General features: G+C 38.9%; 1 protein-coding gene across 1 annotated transcript in view; it reads left to right on the forward strand.

Annotated features, from left to right (window-relative positions):
• Window positions 1-61: 61 nt before the first annotated feature.
• The window catches only part of atp9a (ATPase phospholipid transporting 9A), a 32,814-nt gene continuing 15,656 nt past the window's right edge, over window positions 62-17,219 (forward strand). Inside the window, exons 1-12 of the mRNA XM_026332450.1 lie at window positions 62-199; window positions 2,676-2,820; window positions 4,539-4,652; window positions 4,878-4,986; window positions 5,874-5,932; window positions 6,870-6,921; window positions 7,880-7,974; window positions 8,997-9,077; window positions 14,285-14,360; window positions 14,722-14,798; window positions 14,987-15,147; window positions 15,259-15,401. Of these exons, the coding sequence (XP_026188235.1) occupies window positions 132-199; window positions 2,676-2,820; window positions 4,539-4,652; window positions 4,878-4,986; window positions 5,874-5,932; window positions 6,870-6,921; window positions 7,880-7,974; window positions 8,997-9,077; window positions 14,285-14,360; window positions 14,722-14,798; window positions 14,987-15,147; window positions 15,259-15,401 (1,180 nt within the window). The 5' untranslated portion in view covers window positions 62-131. The remainder of the gene's footprint in view (window positions 200-2,675; window positions 2,821-4,538; window positions 4,653-4,877; window positions 4,987-5,873; window positions 5,933-6,869; window positions 6,922-7,879; window positions 7,975-8,996; window positions 9,078-14,284; window positions 14,361-14,721; window positions 14,799-14,986; window positions 15,148-15,258; window positions 15,402-17,219) is intronic.

Raw genomic sequence — 17,219 nt, forward strand, 5'->3', positions numbered from 1 at the left:
TCTTCCAGCAGTGTCAACCTGCGACTGTTGCACCGTCCTGTTTGAGTGACAGCTGGGTTAGCCTCCGCCCAGAGCTGCTACAACCCCGGCTGACTGCCTACAGCTTCCACCAGCTACCAGGGGCTGCAGGAATGACCGACAATATCCCCCTACAACCCGTGAGACGGCCGAAAAGACACGACAATAAACACAGAAATGGGTAAGAACATTATCCAGCACTATATTACCACGAAACCTTTTGTTAGCGCGTATCGCTAGCCGGCTGCTGCGGACCAGTGTAGGCGTTTAGCTGGTTACAGAGTGCGTCGACATGTCTCGGTGAGCAGCTCAGCGGGGAACAGACGACTGTCATGGGGTGAACAGCGGCTACCAGATTATGTGCAGCAGAATCAAAATGATGTGGCCATTCATGGTGTTAGCTTTAAAACGGCTAGCTAGAGCTCCAGGAGCCATTCTTGTTCCGGGGTGCAGTTGGAACAAGTGCATTTCACGCCCATGTCAATATTTGCTTGGATGACTGGAGCTCAGCCTGTCAGAGTAGAGAGCAGGGAGAAATGTAGGCCCTGACAGAATACCTTCTGAATGCACATGCTGAGTGAATGAATGTTTTCGACGGTATTTTGAGCAGCACATAATGGGGCAGGCCTCAGAAGTGATAATGGAGAAACACAGTGTTGACATGTAGCCAATGGGATGATCATGCTGTAATGGTGATGTCACCTCCTGTAGTAAACACACTGTACAAAGGCTGAACGAGCTGAAATGTAGCTGTGGTGCTGCAGAACTACAGGCCCAGGTTTTATAAATGGGATATGTTTTGCTGTATAATCAAGCCTGAAGCCCCTCATTGTATCCAGTTCACCTGTCCACCCCCCTACATGTCAAGACAAGACAGCATTATTTGTATAGCAGTTTCAAACAACCAAGCAAATGTTTACATCAAAGCAGCAGCCCCAGACTATAACCAAGCCTCCTCCATGTTTGACAGTAGGTACAGTGTTTTTTTTTCTTTGTATGCTTAATTTTTGCATCTGTGAACATAGAGCTGATGAGTTGCAATAAAGCTCCAGTTTTGTCTCATTTGTCCAAAGGACATTCTCCCAGAAGCTTTGTGGCTTGTCAGTATGCGTTTTGGCAAATTTCAGTCTTGTTTTTTATGATTTGCTTTCAACAGTGTAGTCTTCTTCGGTCATCTTCCATTAAGTCCACTTTGGGTCAAACAGTGATGGATAGTGTGATCTGACACTGATGTACCTTGACCTCGGAGTTCACCTCGAATCTCTTTGGAAGTTGTTCTGGGCTCTTTGGTTACCATTCCTATTATCAGTCTATTCAATATGTCATCAATTTTCCTCTTGTGGCCATGTCCAGGGAGGTTGGCTACAGTCCCGTGGACCGTAAACTTCTGAATAATATATGCAACTGTAGTCACAGGAACATCAAACTGTTTGGAGATGGTCTTATAGCTTTTGCCTTTAACATGCTTGTCTATAATGTTCTCCTGAGACAACTCTCTCCCTAGCTTTATGTGGTTCATGTTCAGTGTGGTACACACCATGATACCAATCAGCCCAGTGACTACTTTTCTCCCTTTAAATCGGCAGACTGACTGATTATATGTTTGAAGACACCTGTGATGCTGAATATAGGACACACTTTAGTTTAACATGTCCCTATGGTCAAATTCTTTTCAATCTTTTCAAGGGATACCATCATTTTTGTCCAGGCCTGTTCCATTAGTTTTTTTAAAAAAAGTTTTCTGTTGAACCACAATTCAAAGGAAATGTCAGGTTTGGTTTTGAGTAAATTTTTATTTATTAATACTTTTGTCAGTTTCAACTTATTTCAGTTTTCTTTTCTTTATTGAAAGGGTACCCAGTGTTTTGTCCATGTGTGTATAATCAATATTATGTAGGCTACTTGAATGCAATGGAGTTAAGCTGTTGACTTGTGATATCTCAAAGAGCAACAACAGGGATTAGTTTACTCAAGATAATAGAGATAAGGAACAGCTTTGCAATATATATATTTATAGAATAACAAATACAGAAATGAGCTGTGTCATTGCAAAACCATTCCATCTCTTTCTCAATATATAATTATATATTATATATAAAACTTTTTATATAAAACTTTTTTATATAAAACTTTTTTCCCCCACATCGGTCATAAAATTCCTTCTTTATTGCCATTTCCCTGAACAAAATACCTTAATCAGTCTATAGGAGACCATATATTTGTCAGGGACATATTTTATTTATAATCACAAGTTTACAACTTACCAAGTTGTTAAGTTATTAATTACAAGGTCACTGGGCTCTGGTTAGTATGGAAAGTTTGTTGTTTTGGTGGAGTGAAGGGAGTGGCAAATTCTTTTCAAGATGAAGTTAATATTTACTTTGCAGGGCATAATCTCTGTGGACCTTTTGCTTACCTTATTCTATATATTTGTAGATACAATAAGCAACACATTAAGAGATGTGACATAGAATTCATTAAAAATTGATGTCAACAGCTTCACACAATGTATGAACAGCACTGTGATGTCAACTACATTTTGCTGCACTCATGCTATAAAATTGAGTTGAGATGAGTTGTCTGTTTTAATACTGTTAAACTAAATGGTAGTATAATATGTGAAATTATTTTACCCTCTCTGCCTTTTCCTCTACCAGGTGCTGCCCATGGTCAAGATGCTGTGGCATGGGTGATTTCCGTCCCCGCACTGTGTGGCTTGGCCACCCAGAAAAGAGGGAGCAGAGGTACCCCAGGAATGTCATTAACAACCAGAAGTACAACTTCTTCACCTTCCTGCCTGCGGTTAGTGTCAGTCAAAGGTCACCCCTCCACGCTTCCACCCTTTAACCACCAAAGCCACCATCCACCTTTCTGAGCCTTGCCCTCATTCAGTCTCATTTGTTGGTCACATTGAGATACATAATATTATGAATTTTGTGCTGCTTGCTGTTTATTAAACTCATTGTATTATTTGATTTATTTTAATTAGAGGGATCAGTATAGGGCTGTAACTAGCATTATTTTTTATTATTCATTATCCATTATTTTATGATTTACATGGATAATTGTTTATATATAGCCTGAATATAGCAAAAAATGCCAAATAGAACTTCCCAAGATAAGATGAGACAAATATAAACTTTATGGATACCTGAGGGGAAATTTAGGTAGTTCAGCTTATATAAAATAATATAAAATAAAAAAAGCACAAAATGTTCAAATTTAGCGAGTTTGTGCCAGAAAAGGTTGGGCCATTTTTGCTTGAAAATTGGTCTCAAATATGTACTCAAATATGATAATAGTTGTTGATTAACTTTGGCATTTTTAAATTAAAATTTTAAAGAATACTATAATCCTTTTTACTTATAATCCACCGAGTAACAGCAACTACATGTTAGCATTCCTCTGGATGGATGCTTACACACAGAGATAATGGTTACGTTTTTACTGTTATGCCTTATGCCAGAGAGCATTTCCTGACAGCATAGCAATATGCAGTCTGATATGTGCAGTATGGAAGGTTTGGTTTAGTTACTTTTTTCAGTTCCCATTTAGGCAGTAAAAAGATTATCAGTCAATTTTAATAGTGAAACATCTTATATTACAATAGAGCTTGAAATGATGACACGTGAAACACCATTCCAATCCTGACAAAGTATGATCTCATTCCATCAGATCTTCATGATGACATTCACATACTTTGTAGCATACAAAAGTTGTAAATTCCTTAGTTGGGCAGCAGTTACTAAGCCATGTGTTTCTGCCTCCTACATTTCCCAGGCCTGGTTTACATATGCATTTGTTTTCCAAGCATTTATTTGTCTTATTTGATCTTATTTTTGTATATGAAGGCAGAGAACGAAAGTTCAGATTTGTTTGGAAAGCAAAAGACAAGAGCCAAGCCTTTTTGCATTGCAAATTATGATGCTTTTTATTTACTTTTGCATGACAAGAAGGTCTTCTTATTAGACTAGTCCTTTGTTTCTGCATTGTTTCTTGAGTGATACCCTACTCTGGGTAACCATTTTGGAAAAAGGCATACAGTGGCAGTAAGACACAAGCTTTCATTGGACAGTAATCTTGCACATTGGTGGTAATGAAACAGCAAAGTTGTAGTATGTCATGTTAAATTTTAGAATGCCACTGGTGCAGGGAAGGCTAAGAAAAACGTTGGGGAGTAGGGAATTCTGATATTGTGAAAATGAGTGCGACTAAAGATTATTTTATTCTTTATTATTTTGGTGATCTTTAAAAAATAGTAATTCATTAATAATTTGGAATCTAACTGCTTAATAAACTTTAAATATATGCACACAAACACTGCTTGTGGGTTATTTTAATTGTGTTCCATTCAAGGGCTCATTATTGATTTCAGATATTTTTTTTTTTTTCAAAATCAGCCATGATTTAAAGAACAATAGGAGTATAGCAGTGAATGTCAGATACAGTCATATACATAATAACTTGCTACACAATAAATAATTCACTCTGTACTTTTGTGCTCTCTTTGTTGTTCACAGGTGCTGTTCAATCAGTTCAAGTACTTCTATAACTTGTACTTTTTGCTTTTGGCCTGCTCTCAATTTGTCAATGAGCTACGGTTAGGTGCCCTTTACACCTACTGGGTCCCTTTGGTATGTGGCATTTCACAAAGCTTTGTTTCACATAACTGTTATTCATTATGGTCAATCAGTTGCATTTTCCATACTTGAACTGCGGATCTTGGTAATGTTTTTTGATGGAGATGTTCTGGTATTTGCCAAAACACAGTTGCCACAGTGCTAACATACAGAAAACTGGTTTGTTGTTCTCTACTTGGGTGAAAATTATTTTTTTAATTCAGATTTTTCACTCTCCAGGGTCTTGTCTTGATTGTTACCATAATGAGAGAGGCAGTTGAAGAAATACGATGCTACCTTCGAGACAAAGAAGTGAACTCTCAGATTTACAGCAAGCTTTCAACAAGAGGTAATAATTAGAACCCTGGACACCATTTGTTTTGTTGTGACAGTCTTGATATGTAAACGAAGTTGCTTATTTCTCAGCATCACCACCTATTAACTGTAGGAAGTTGGTCCTATTAAAAATTATTGGGGCTAGGGAAAATGGTGGGTAATTCAAAGCAGAGATGTAAAAGTGTACATAAGAGGCTTTGGAATAAAGTGCCACGAGCAATAAAAAGCAGGAGACCTCTTGTGGTTTCCATCACTTTGCCCCTTTGATGTGGCAGCTTGTTTTACCCATAAACACAATGACCAGTTGCCTCCATGATAGTGGCCCCAATGCATATATTTTTGATTATAAAAGTCTTTATGGTGTCAGAATTTGGTGTGTTTTTTATTTGAAGTCAAAGCCTTTCAAGTCAGTCTTTAGCTTTTTCAGACAGTTGTCAAACTTTGTCTCTGAAAGCTGTTGTCTGAAGCCCCTCTGTCCTAAATTGTTGATCATTTATTTGTAAAGTGATGTGTAAAAGTTTATTGCATTAGTAGAACAGAGCACTGATGTGAAGTTCTCTGAACCTTAATGCATTGCAATATTAATGTCCTTTAATGTCTTACATATGCAAAGCCCAGAGGTCATGACAGAGGTCAAAGGTCAGTGATCTCTTCTAAACAATTTTGTCCTTCATTCCAAATGGAATGAGAGAAACGGCTTTGCTCCCCCAGCATTCTTTCAAATATGCACCAAAAACTACTTTCCCAAATTCTCTGGGGTGAGCAGTAAGGCATGCAGCACAACAGCTCACAGTGACACAAGTATTTGAGTTTTATTGTCACATTTGATTAAAAGCCACATTCATTAACATGTTTATAAAGAGAAGAAGCAGACATTATCTTTCGATTTCTATATTTCAGGCACAGTGAAGGTTAAAAGCAGCGGTATTCAAGTTGGAGATCTGATAATCGTGGAAAAGGTTTGTTAAAGATTTTTTTAACCACATATGTGAATAGTTTTGCTTTTTAGGCCTGTCAGGTTACCATTTATATGACAGAAAATAATGAGGGGGTTGTTAATCTTCTGAGCTCCACTGGTGACTGAGGTGAAAGGAGTTAGTAAAGATTTTGTAATCTTGTGATCAATGCTAAGCCTGTCAACCTCAATGCATACAAACACGAGCAGACATGGACTTAAACACAAATTCAATTTGTGCTAAATTCAAGTGTTTTTTATTGATATAAAACACTATATTTTTTTTATATCTTGAAATTTAACACAAACATTCTTAGTTTGTTGTTTAAAATATCCAAGTTTGAGTTTCCAACTGCTTTTTTCATAGACAGACTGGACTCTGAGGTTTGTGTACATAAAATATGAGTAATTAATTCTGTTCAGTTTCCAAATAAGGACTTCTTTCTGAAATGGTCCTTCTAAAGCAGCTGAAGGAAAGGTTGCTCGCATCATCCTGTGAGTTACAATTCAGAAACATGAATTCATCAAAAGAGGTGAAACCAGAAGCTAGCAAAAAAAAAGCTGTGGAATTTTTACATTAACCTGCATTTAAAGAGCTATAATGCATCTTTATTAAACACTATAGACAATTTAGCAATAATCCATGCACAGTTCAGTTGTTAGAACGCTGTCAAGATGAATTGAATTGGGAATTTGTCTAGTGTAGTGGAAGGACCAGGTCAAGCAGAGTGTAAAAGCCGGTGAGGGTCTTGTTCAGGCCATGACAGAATGATTTGCTGGAGGGGTTGTTATTTTGACTGACTGGCTTTTGGTAATGTGGCACATAAAAAGCTGAAAGCCCTACTTTTCTACAGTTAAAGAGCAGAGGAGCGGGAGGAGGAAAAATGCACGATCAGGAAGTGATGCTAAAGTCATGCTTTTCTTTCTGCCTTTCTTTGTAGAATCAGCGTGTTCCTGCTGACATGATCTTTTTAAGGACCTCTGAAAGAAATGGTAAACATCTGCTGGTCATTCATCCAGATCTGCACAACAGGCAGGCTGGGGAAATTACTTGTTTAAACGTGATGAGGTGCCTGGATTAGCCCTGATACTTTATTCATCCCTCATGGGGGAAATTCAGAATGTCTAAATTGCAGTAGGGTCTAGTAATAAACAGTCACTCAAGTGTAGTGTGGTAGGGTGGTCCTAATCCATGTAAAGGTGAGATATACACTGTACACTGTAGAGGAAACATTATTTTCTTCATTTTAGTCTATGACTAATTTTGTTTTTCAAATGAGATGATTATAACAGGAAAATCAAAGGACAGACAGAAATCAAATGCAAAGAGAAAAGGAGACATGAGTGGAGGATATCTAATCTGAATAATCAAATATGGATTAGGACAAGATTTGTCAGTGATGAAACAAACTTTGTGAGTTGCATTATTTGCACATATACAAAAGACATACATACTCGTACACAAATGTGACTCTATAAAAAAAGCTAGATGCATGTCGTTGTTGTGTCTTCCTGTTGGGCGAAGAAAAACAACAGCTTTGTTTTACTGGAAATAGTGTTTGGTTATCTCTCTTCCATGTGGAGGCCATTAGGTCAATTATGAATAGCCTTGACCAGGCTTGGGAGCTTTGGGCAGGATGACACATGCAGGCAGATGGGGGATGGGCTCAAGTGGACACCTCCAACTCTTCTGCAGCTTGATCTCTCAGTAATATGTAGCTCTATCCCATCCACTGAAGTATCTGTTCTTTATGACTCCAGGCTGTTTTATTGCCCCTTTAAATGTACTTGTTGAAGCTGCTGGTAATTTGAAAATAGACGTGGGTTAAAACAAATAAGACAGTAGTAATTTGCAGTAGCCTTCTGTATATCAGAATCAAAATAGGTTTATTGCTGAGGTGAGTGTGTTTGCATCTGGCATCAGTGGCACCTCTTGTCCTCTCCTTCCCAGGCTCCTGTTTCCTGCGTACTGACCAGCTGGATGGAGAGACAGACTGGAAACTGCGCCTCCCAGTGGCCTGTACACAGAGGCTGCCAACTGCTGCTGTGAGTCATAGAATAAAGATGGACAGTAAAGATCCATGAGAAAATTATATGCTGCAGAAGAAAATTATATGATTGAACACTTGTGCAACATTGTTGTGCTACATATTTTGCGCAGAAAGAACTTATGAATATACTGTAATCGCTTATGCCACCTATGCTTTAAGAGGAGCAAGTCTCTCATTAGTCATTTAACTGAAGTGCTGGTTGACGTGGTCAGCGGAGACTGACTTTCTTGACTGAAAGTTCAAAGAATAGCCTCAGACCTGTACTATTAGAGTTCTGCAGACACTCATTTAATGCCTTATAAACACACTTGCTAGTAATGCTAATGCTGCTTCTGTCTGAAAGAGTAAGCAATATGGGTCTCAGGGATCCACAAGATAGTCAAACTATCCATCCATCCATTTTCTATACCCGCTTATTCCTTAACCAGGGTCACAGGGATCTGCTGGAGCCTATCCCAGCTCTCTTTCGGGTGGAAGGCAGGGGTACCCTGGACAGGTCACCAGTCCATCACAGGGCCACATGTATACACACAAAAACAACAAACACACACTCACACTCACTCCTATGGGCAATTTAGAGTCAACAATCAACTTAACATGCATGTTTTTTGGACTGTGGGAGGAAACCGGAGTACCTGGAGTAAACACACGCAAGCACAGGGAGAACATGCAAACAAAACAGAAAGGCCGGGTTGCGAACTCAGGATCTTCTTGCTGTGAGGCAACAGTGCTAACCACTCAGCCACCATGCTGCCCATAGTCAAACTAAAATAACTGAATTTGTCACAACAGTTTGTCTGCAGATTGTAGCCTTCAGCAAATATCAGTGTAAAATACAAAACCATGGAGCAAACACTGCTGCTATAGTAAAAGGTAATATATATGAATCTGGTGAAGTAATATATTATTTGAGATAGTTCTATATTGTTGGACGAGCAAGTCAGGCTGAGCATTACTTGTATTTTTTTCTTCTTAATCTGTTATCATTAGTCAAGTCATTTTTTTTCTTGTTCACAGGACCTCCTCCAAATCAGATCATACGTGTATGCAGAGGAGCCAAATATTGACATCCATAACTTTATTGGAACTTTCACCAGGGTAAGTGCTTACATCCCCAAGGACTTTTCATTCACGTACCCTCCACTTTAATTTAATAGGAGTTTTACATGTTGCTCTCATGTTGAAATATGTCTTGTGCCTGAGACTCTTTCACATAAAAGTCCTGATACACTAATATTTAAAAGATGGGAGAAGTCAGAAATAAATGCCATCAGGCAGGATAAATTAAACCATGCATGCTGAGAGAAAAACATGCACATGTTGTTGTATGGCCTTGTAAAATCAACTCATATACACGAACAAAATAGGTTGCATACATTTCTCCTCAGAGGCAGTGATGCTTAAGAATATTAAAACATAAGCTGTACTTGGGACTTGGCATGTATTGTATGTATGTATTGTACATCATGAATGTATCCATTTTCAAACAGTATGCATTCTACTGCTTTTGAAAATAGCACTTATGTGATCTGTGGAAGTCGGTGTTCACACTGGCTAAAAATAAGCTCCTACTTGAATGCTGTGTTTATAGAGCTTTGCTAATACGGATGTCAGAGTTAGGGACGGTTGTGGTTAGAATTTTTTCAGTTCTTCTTGCCTTAACAATATGAGCTGCTACTTCATCTATACTCTTATTTATTTATATATTTCCATCCATCCATCCATCCATTTTCTATACCCGCTTTTTCCTGAAAGCCAGGGTCACGGGGATCTGCTGGAGCCTATCCCAGCTCTCTCTCGGGTGAAACGCTTATTTATATATTTAATTTCTAAAAATAAATGAAAATAGATATTTTTAATTACAGCATGAAGGCCCCGGATTCGTAACCTGGCAGGGGCCTTTCTGTGTGGAGTTTGCATGTTCTGTCTGTGCTTGTGTGGGCTTACTCCGCGTACTCCGATTTCCTCCCACAATCCAAAAACATGCATGTTAGGTTGATTGGTGACTCTAAAATTGCCCAGAGGAGTGAGTGTGAGTGTGTGTGGTTGTTTGTCTCTATGTGGCCCCGTGATGGACTGGTGACCTGTCCAGGGTGTACCCTTGCCTTTAACCCAAAGAGAGCTGGGATAGGCTCCAGCAGATCCCTGTGACCCTAATTAGGAATAAGCGGGTATAGATGATGAATTAATGAATGAATATTAAATATTAAGATATTTAAAGTAATACATTCAGAGTATGATTAAAATTAATTTGTATTTTAAATAATATGAAATACTATTACTAGATTTGCTTGTTAGGAGCAAACTAGTATAAAACCAACACAGATGCAGCGTGAAAGAGTATGGAGCCATAAGAGTGACAGTTAAACTTTGGCGCTAACCTCTGGCAAATGGCTTGAGCTCAGCTGGAGATCCCGAATCACTTGTGCCATATTTTTTGGATTGCGATTTAATATGTGTATATTTATTTCATTTCATTTTGTCGAGTAGTTACTAGCGTTAGATGGCACTCTTGACTCAGCTGAAGATAATACTGTACAGCTGAAAAAGTAAAAAGGCTTATGCTCACGCTAAACTACAACTCCTAGTATAGCACAAGTGAAATGCCCCTTTTCCATTAGATAGTTTTAGCACTACTTGGCTTTACTCTGTTCTCCTCGACTTGGTTTAGGTCATTTTTCATTACAGTTGATTGCCACCTCTACAAGGGTATGGTCGTCATAGCACAGCGTTGTGAAACTGAAACATCTGCACCTCCTTGTAGGACCACAGTGTTGTTTTTGCAAGTAACGTTAGCCATTTGCCTTGCTAAAGACGATAAAAATAGGAAAACAAACGGTTGCTCTTGCTGTTTTTTAAAAATGTCGGGTATTTTATCCCTGTGTCGGATGCAGTTGGACATAGCGCTCATAACTCTTCCAGTGACATCACTCCCTGTCTAATCAATTCAATTCAATTCCATTTTATTTGTATAGTGCCAAATACAATACAATCATCTCAAGGCACTTTATAAAAAGCAAAAAATCAGTGGCCCACAGTCTGTTGACGTCACATTTTAGTATTGGCTCAGCTCACTTGGAACCTCGGCCGAGCAGGTAGTAAAAAAAGTACCTGCTACCAGGTACTATCACCTATTGGAAAGCAAAAAAAAACGAGTCGACTAGTGCTAGTGGAAAACCCCCAAAAATGGCCCCAAAAGAAGGCGCTTTACTGCAGATTTCAAGCTGCAGATAATAAAGTATGCAGTTGAAACAAAGTTTGGAGTGAGTGTCGGCTTTCAGACAACCCAAGAGAGAACACAAGGACATGCCATTTCACCTTTTCCCCTTCCCAACATTGGTGCAGTTTTTTAGCGTTACTTGACACAGATGAATGAATTTCATAATGCACTTCTGCTTGTTATGCCTAGCCTACATTCTTTATAGGCTATTTTGGACTATAATTGGTATAATTAAAAATGCGTCTTATTCTCCCGTGCAACTTATAGTCTGGAAAATAGGGTCTGTTTAAGTCTGTTTCTCTCCTGTTGTGTTTTTTTTCCACAAAGAATTGAGCTGGTTGGAAGTTAGTTTTTAACTAACTGTGCTAGCTTAATGACATTTTGCTGGTTTGGCAGAGATCCACTGAAGGAAGTACTAAAGTTAGCATATATGTTAATGCTAGGTAGCAAGTTAGCTAACCTGTGGTTAATGGAAATGTTAGCTATGTTTGTGTTGTGGTGACTTTTTTTGCTTCAGTTCAGAGGCCAGTGTGACTGCTGCTGGTGCACAAGGTCTCATCAATGTGCTAACACAAAATATATCCCAGCCTCAACACCAGAGTTGATGCTCAAGGTTTGTACTTATCGTTCCTGCTGCTCATGTAGCTGCTGCTGTGGACTTGTTCCAACAGACCTCTGCCAAAATATAACATTGTTAAGCTGGTTAAAAGCTAGAGTTAACTTCATACCAGCCCAATTCTTGGTGGAAATAAAACAGGATATCAATAGATTTACTTTAGTTGTGGAAGCTCCATTCTAGGCAGTGAACCATTTTTGCATTTAATGGAAAATTACATTTTGGATATCCATAATGACATTTCTCCCAGTCAAATTTGTATTATATATCACTAGTATGTATGGTAATTAAAGATATCCTCATTAACATTCTTACTATTGGAAACTGCATTCGAGGATGTCTACAGCATAGTAGACAGACTAGACAGCCAGGCATGAGTGGTACTTCTTTCCTTACTATGCAAATTATATGCAGAACATGTAGTACCCACGTCATTTCCCACCCCTTGGAGCCCTCCCAAAACAGAGACAGAAATCTGAAACTGAAAAAATAATTGAAAAAAACTTCAATATTAATGTTTTCAATGCTTTTAATTGGTTTTTTTTTTTTCAGTACAAATGTTTCAATTCAATTCAATTCAATTCAGTTTTATTTGTATAGCGCCAAATCACAATACAAATCATCTCAAGGCACTTTACAAAAACTAAAACTAAAAACCCAACAATTCCCTTATGAGCAAGCACTTGGCGACAGTGGAGAGGAAAAAACTCCCTTTAACGGAAGAAAAAAACCTCCAGCAGAACCGGGCTCAGTTTGGGCGGCCATCTGCCTCGACCGGTTGGGGTGAGTGGATAGAGCAGAGAGAAAAGAACAGCAACAATAAACAACAAATAGACACTGCAAGTTGGTGGGGCCAGTAACTGCACATCAGCGATAAACAGCTCCAGGACCAGGGACACCTTCAGAAGGTACAGAGAGAGAGAGAGAGAGAGAGAGAGGGAGGGAGAGAGGGAGAGAGCACAAACTAGGGGAGATAGAGAGCACAAGGTTAGTAACATTCAATGGTGGAATATACATGAGGTGGGAGAGAGGGGGGGGGGGGGGGGGGGGTTAGGGTAGGGGAGCTCAGTGCACCGATGGTCCTCGGGCAGTCTAGGCCTATAGCAGCATAACTAACTAAGGGATGGTTCAGGGTTGCCTGAAGCCAGCCCTAACTATATGCTTTGTCAAAGAGGAAGGTTTTAAGTCTAGCCTTAAAAGTACAGAGAGTGTCTGCCTCCTTGAACCCAGGCTGAGAGCTGGTTCCATAGGAGAGGAGCTTGATAGCTAAAGGCTCTGCCTCCCATTCTGCTTTTGAGAACTCTGGGAACCACAAGTAGGCCTGCACTCTGAGAGCGAAGTGGTCTATTGGGATAATATGGTACTATGAGGTCTTTAAGGTATGAAGGAGCTTGATTATGAAGGGATTTGTATGTGAGAAGAAGGATTTTAAATTCTATTCTATATTTTACAGGGAGCCAATGAAGAGAAGCCAATATAGGAGAAATATGATCTCTCTTGCTAGTTCCTGTCAGGACTCTGGCTGCGGCATTCTGGATTAATTGGAGGCTTTTTATTAAGATATTAGGACATCCAGATAGTAATGAGTTACAGTAATCTAGCCTTGAGGAAACAAATGCATGGACTAATTTTTCTGCATCAGTTTCCATGCCAGTAATTTCTTTTTCAGTTCTAAAGTTTAACTGTCACTGTTCTGCCTCCATAAAAGAGCACCTTAATAACCATCTTTCTTCTAGTCTCACTGTTTTAACTAACTGCTGGTCTCACTTCCCCTCAGCCTCTCCCTCTGCTCACTCTCAGACTCTATGTGCCAAGCAGGTGGTTAGAGCATTATTGATCATTGCGAAAAGGAATATTAATGTTAAAACAGACCACTGCACCCGAGTCCATGTCCCCGATAGCATCCGATCTTGGAAGCTAAGCAGGGCTGTGCCTGGTTAGTACTTGGATGGGAGACCAACTTGGAAGACCAGGGGCTGCTATAGCCTCAGCCACCGATGATGGCAATTGGCGTAAAACTTGTGCCAAAATTGATTATGCAATATCAATTGATCCGCTGTGGCGAGCCAGAATAGGAACAGCCGAAAGAAAGAAAAAAAAATAAATAACCAAAAGCTGTCACTTTATCAAATTGACAGCACTGTTTCAGATTTCATCCTTTAGTGCTTGTTTTTCAACTGTCCCTGCCCTAACCACTGCTGAATCCAAAGCTGGAAGATACCATCTCAGATGAGGGTGTGAAGGGTGGAAGAAAAAGTGAAATGGTATCTTCACTGCTTCTGGCTGACCACACATCCAGGTAATTGGCAATAGGTAGGCTAGGGATAGTTGAAAGCAAAACAGTGGCTGTCGATGAACATGGCTTGGTCACCTCTGTTTTATTGTACTTTCTCTTTAAAGAGATGACAGGTTTGACTATTTCAGTCTTTCATTATTCTTTATATTTGGATGTTGTCTCAACTGTTACAGGAAGATGGAGACCCTCCAGTCAATGAAAGCCTCAGTATTGAGAACACCCTGTGGGCCAGCACTGTTGTTGCCTCTGGTAAATATACTTGTGGTGTGGATCTGATGACGAGGAAGCATGCACAAATGTTCTGATGACTTGTTTAAATCACACGCACAGAAAACAATAATAAGGAATTTTGCTCAGTTATAAACAACTCTGTGGCAGCTAACCATAATGGTGAATAAAATGTCCTTCTTCCTCAAGAGGCTGAGTCCATTTTAGCCTACTCTAACATATGTTGTCTGTTAGGCAATTGGAAATCTGCATCATTCCAATGGACATTCTTCATTTGAAATAGTCTCTTTGTCAAGATTATAAGTCTGGGAAGCATCTTCTTGACATATTACGTTTTATGTTCCTTTATTAACTTTTTTGTCTTTTGTGTCACTTACTTCAGGCACAGTGGTGGGGGTTGTGATTTATACAGGCAAGGAGCTGCGCAGTGTCATGAACACCTCCAACCCAAGACACAAGGTACAGAAATGTGAACCAGAGCCTAAATACTAACATTGGTTCATTTAGTTAAAAAACATGTATTTATTTTACACATTTTGATTAATTAAATAGTTGTGATTTACTTAGACTTGCATACTGTACATACACAGTTAATTAGTGTTTACATTTATTTGATGCATAATGTTTGTCTCTGTTTCTTACGCTAGATGGGTTTATTTGACTTGGAAGTGAACTGTTTGACGAAGATCCTTTTTGGAGCCTTAGTGGTGGTGTCACTGGTCATGGTGGCCCTGCAGCACTTTGCTGGCCGTTGGTACCTCCAGATTTTTCGCTTCCTGCTTCTCTTCTCTCACATTGTACCCATTAGGTATGAATTGAGATTGTCTGTGACTATTAAGCCATCTTCAGAATTGCAATATATTTATGTGTACAGAGTTAAAAACAACAAAAAAACAACTTTTTTTAAAATTTGATGCAGCTTGCGTGTCAATCTGGATATGGGAAAGATGGTTTTCAGTTGGATGATTAAGAAAGACCCCAAAATCCCTGGGACGGTGGTGAGGGCTAGCACCATACCTGAACAGCTTGGACGCATCTCCTATCTGCTGACAGACAAAACAGGTTAGACTGCAGGAAATGACATTGAAGCCAGCATACTTCCACATTAGCCTTGGCTGTGTAGCCAGATGAAGCATTGAGGTCAGCATGTTGTGTACTAAAATGGCAAGTTATAGTGTTGAGACTTTGCCAAGAAAGTATCACAGTTAAGTAATTTCCTTCCCTAGGGGGTTTTACTCTATAGCAGGATTTTGTTTCGCAGAGTCCAACTTCTTATTGGACCCTTAAATCATAAAAAGAACACAAAATCTGTTATCCATACACACCTTTAGAGAATGACACCTCCACCACTGTGCACTTCCTTGGGTATGAGGTGTTGCACATCAGATTTACAGCCCTCTTACCCAATAAAATGATCAGTGATCTCCCATCCAGAGGGTGATAAGGCCTTTGGGACCTGCAGGTCAGTCAAATGTACATGCAGGGCCCTTAATACTCTGATGGAAAATGCTTTTAAAGTAATTGTGCAGAGGTTGTGTGTAGTATCAAAGCAAAGCATTCTACCTCCTTAATATTCTTTTCAGTCACCATATGCAGTACACTCCAAAAGTTTGAATACACCTTGAAAAGTTTTACAATGTATCTTGGTTTCATTCAAGTTTATTGATGTACAATGCTATTTGGAATGCAACATTATTTCTTAAAATAGCAACAAAACAACATGAATATTAATGTTACAGTTATTAGAACTTTGATTCCTGAAAATATCTAGCTTTGGCTTTGATTACAGCTTTGCAAACTCTGACCATTCTAGCTGTGAGTTTTTCCAAATATTTTGCTAGTCCAGTGCAGACATCGGCAGAGCTTTTGTGCATTTGTTGGCTGCATGCGTTGAATCTTACAATCCAATTTGTCCCAAAGAAGTTCCATAGGTTTGAGGTTGGGTAACTTAGAAGGCTGTATGATGATTGATAGCACTCAATACTTCTTGTTCTTTTCCAAGTTATTTGTGCACAACCTGAATTTGTGTTTGGGGCTGTTGTCCTGCTGCAGAACAAAATTAGTGCCAATCAATCAACTTCCTGAAGTAATAGCATGATGCTACAAGATGGGAATGATAGTCATGCTAGTTGAGTACTCCCTGGATTTTGTGGATATCCCCAACTTGGTCTTTAGCAAAACACCCCCACATCATTACACACATCTATGTGTTACACCCACTGTTGGAGTAAGACATTGAGGAATCATAATTTCACCTCCAGCTTGGCAACTGCTCTAAATCCTCATCTTTGAAAACTGTCACTGTCTTCTTTCTCGTGAAATTTCAATCCTGTTTTTCGTTATTTAAGAAAAATGTCAACAAATGTCCAAAAACTTGATATGTTTGAACAGAAGTATTTGCAGCATCTCTGGCATATCAATGTGGCAGTGTACCATGCAAATATTAATGTTTGTTAGCTGTTTGATGGTTTCGAGGTTAAGTCAGTTTCTGGGTAAAACAGAAATGTTAAACTTTAAATCTGCTATGAAAAGTCAAAATCAGTAGTGACCATTTTGAGCTGTCCAAGGTCTTTCAGTTCAATTCAATTCAGTTTATTTGTATAGTGCCAACTCACAATACAATCATCTCAAGGCTCTTTATAAAAAAAATAAACAAAAAAATTATGCCAATGATCACATGAAACTTCATGTCCATTTACTTTTCTATGATGTTTAGCCTTCCAAAATAATATTGTATAGCAGTAAACCTGAATGAAAGCAAAACTACATTGTAAAATGTGAGAATTTTGAGCCATATCTAAACTTTTGGAGGTTAATTTTTGTAAATTACAACCAGTGCAATTTATGTAATTTATGTTTTTGTAATTTGTTACCAATCAT

This window comes from Mastacembelus armatus, chromosome 7 (genome assembly GCF_900324485.2).
Source record: "Mastacembelus armatus chromosome 7, fMasArm1.2, whole genome shotgun sequence".
Taxonomy (NCBI): Eukaryota; Metazoa; Chordata; class Actinopteri; order Synbranchiformes; family Mastacembelidae; genus Mastacembelus; species Mastacembelus armatus.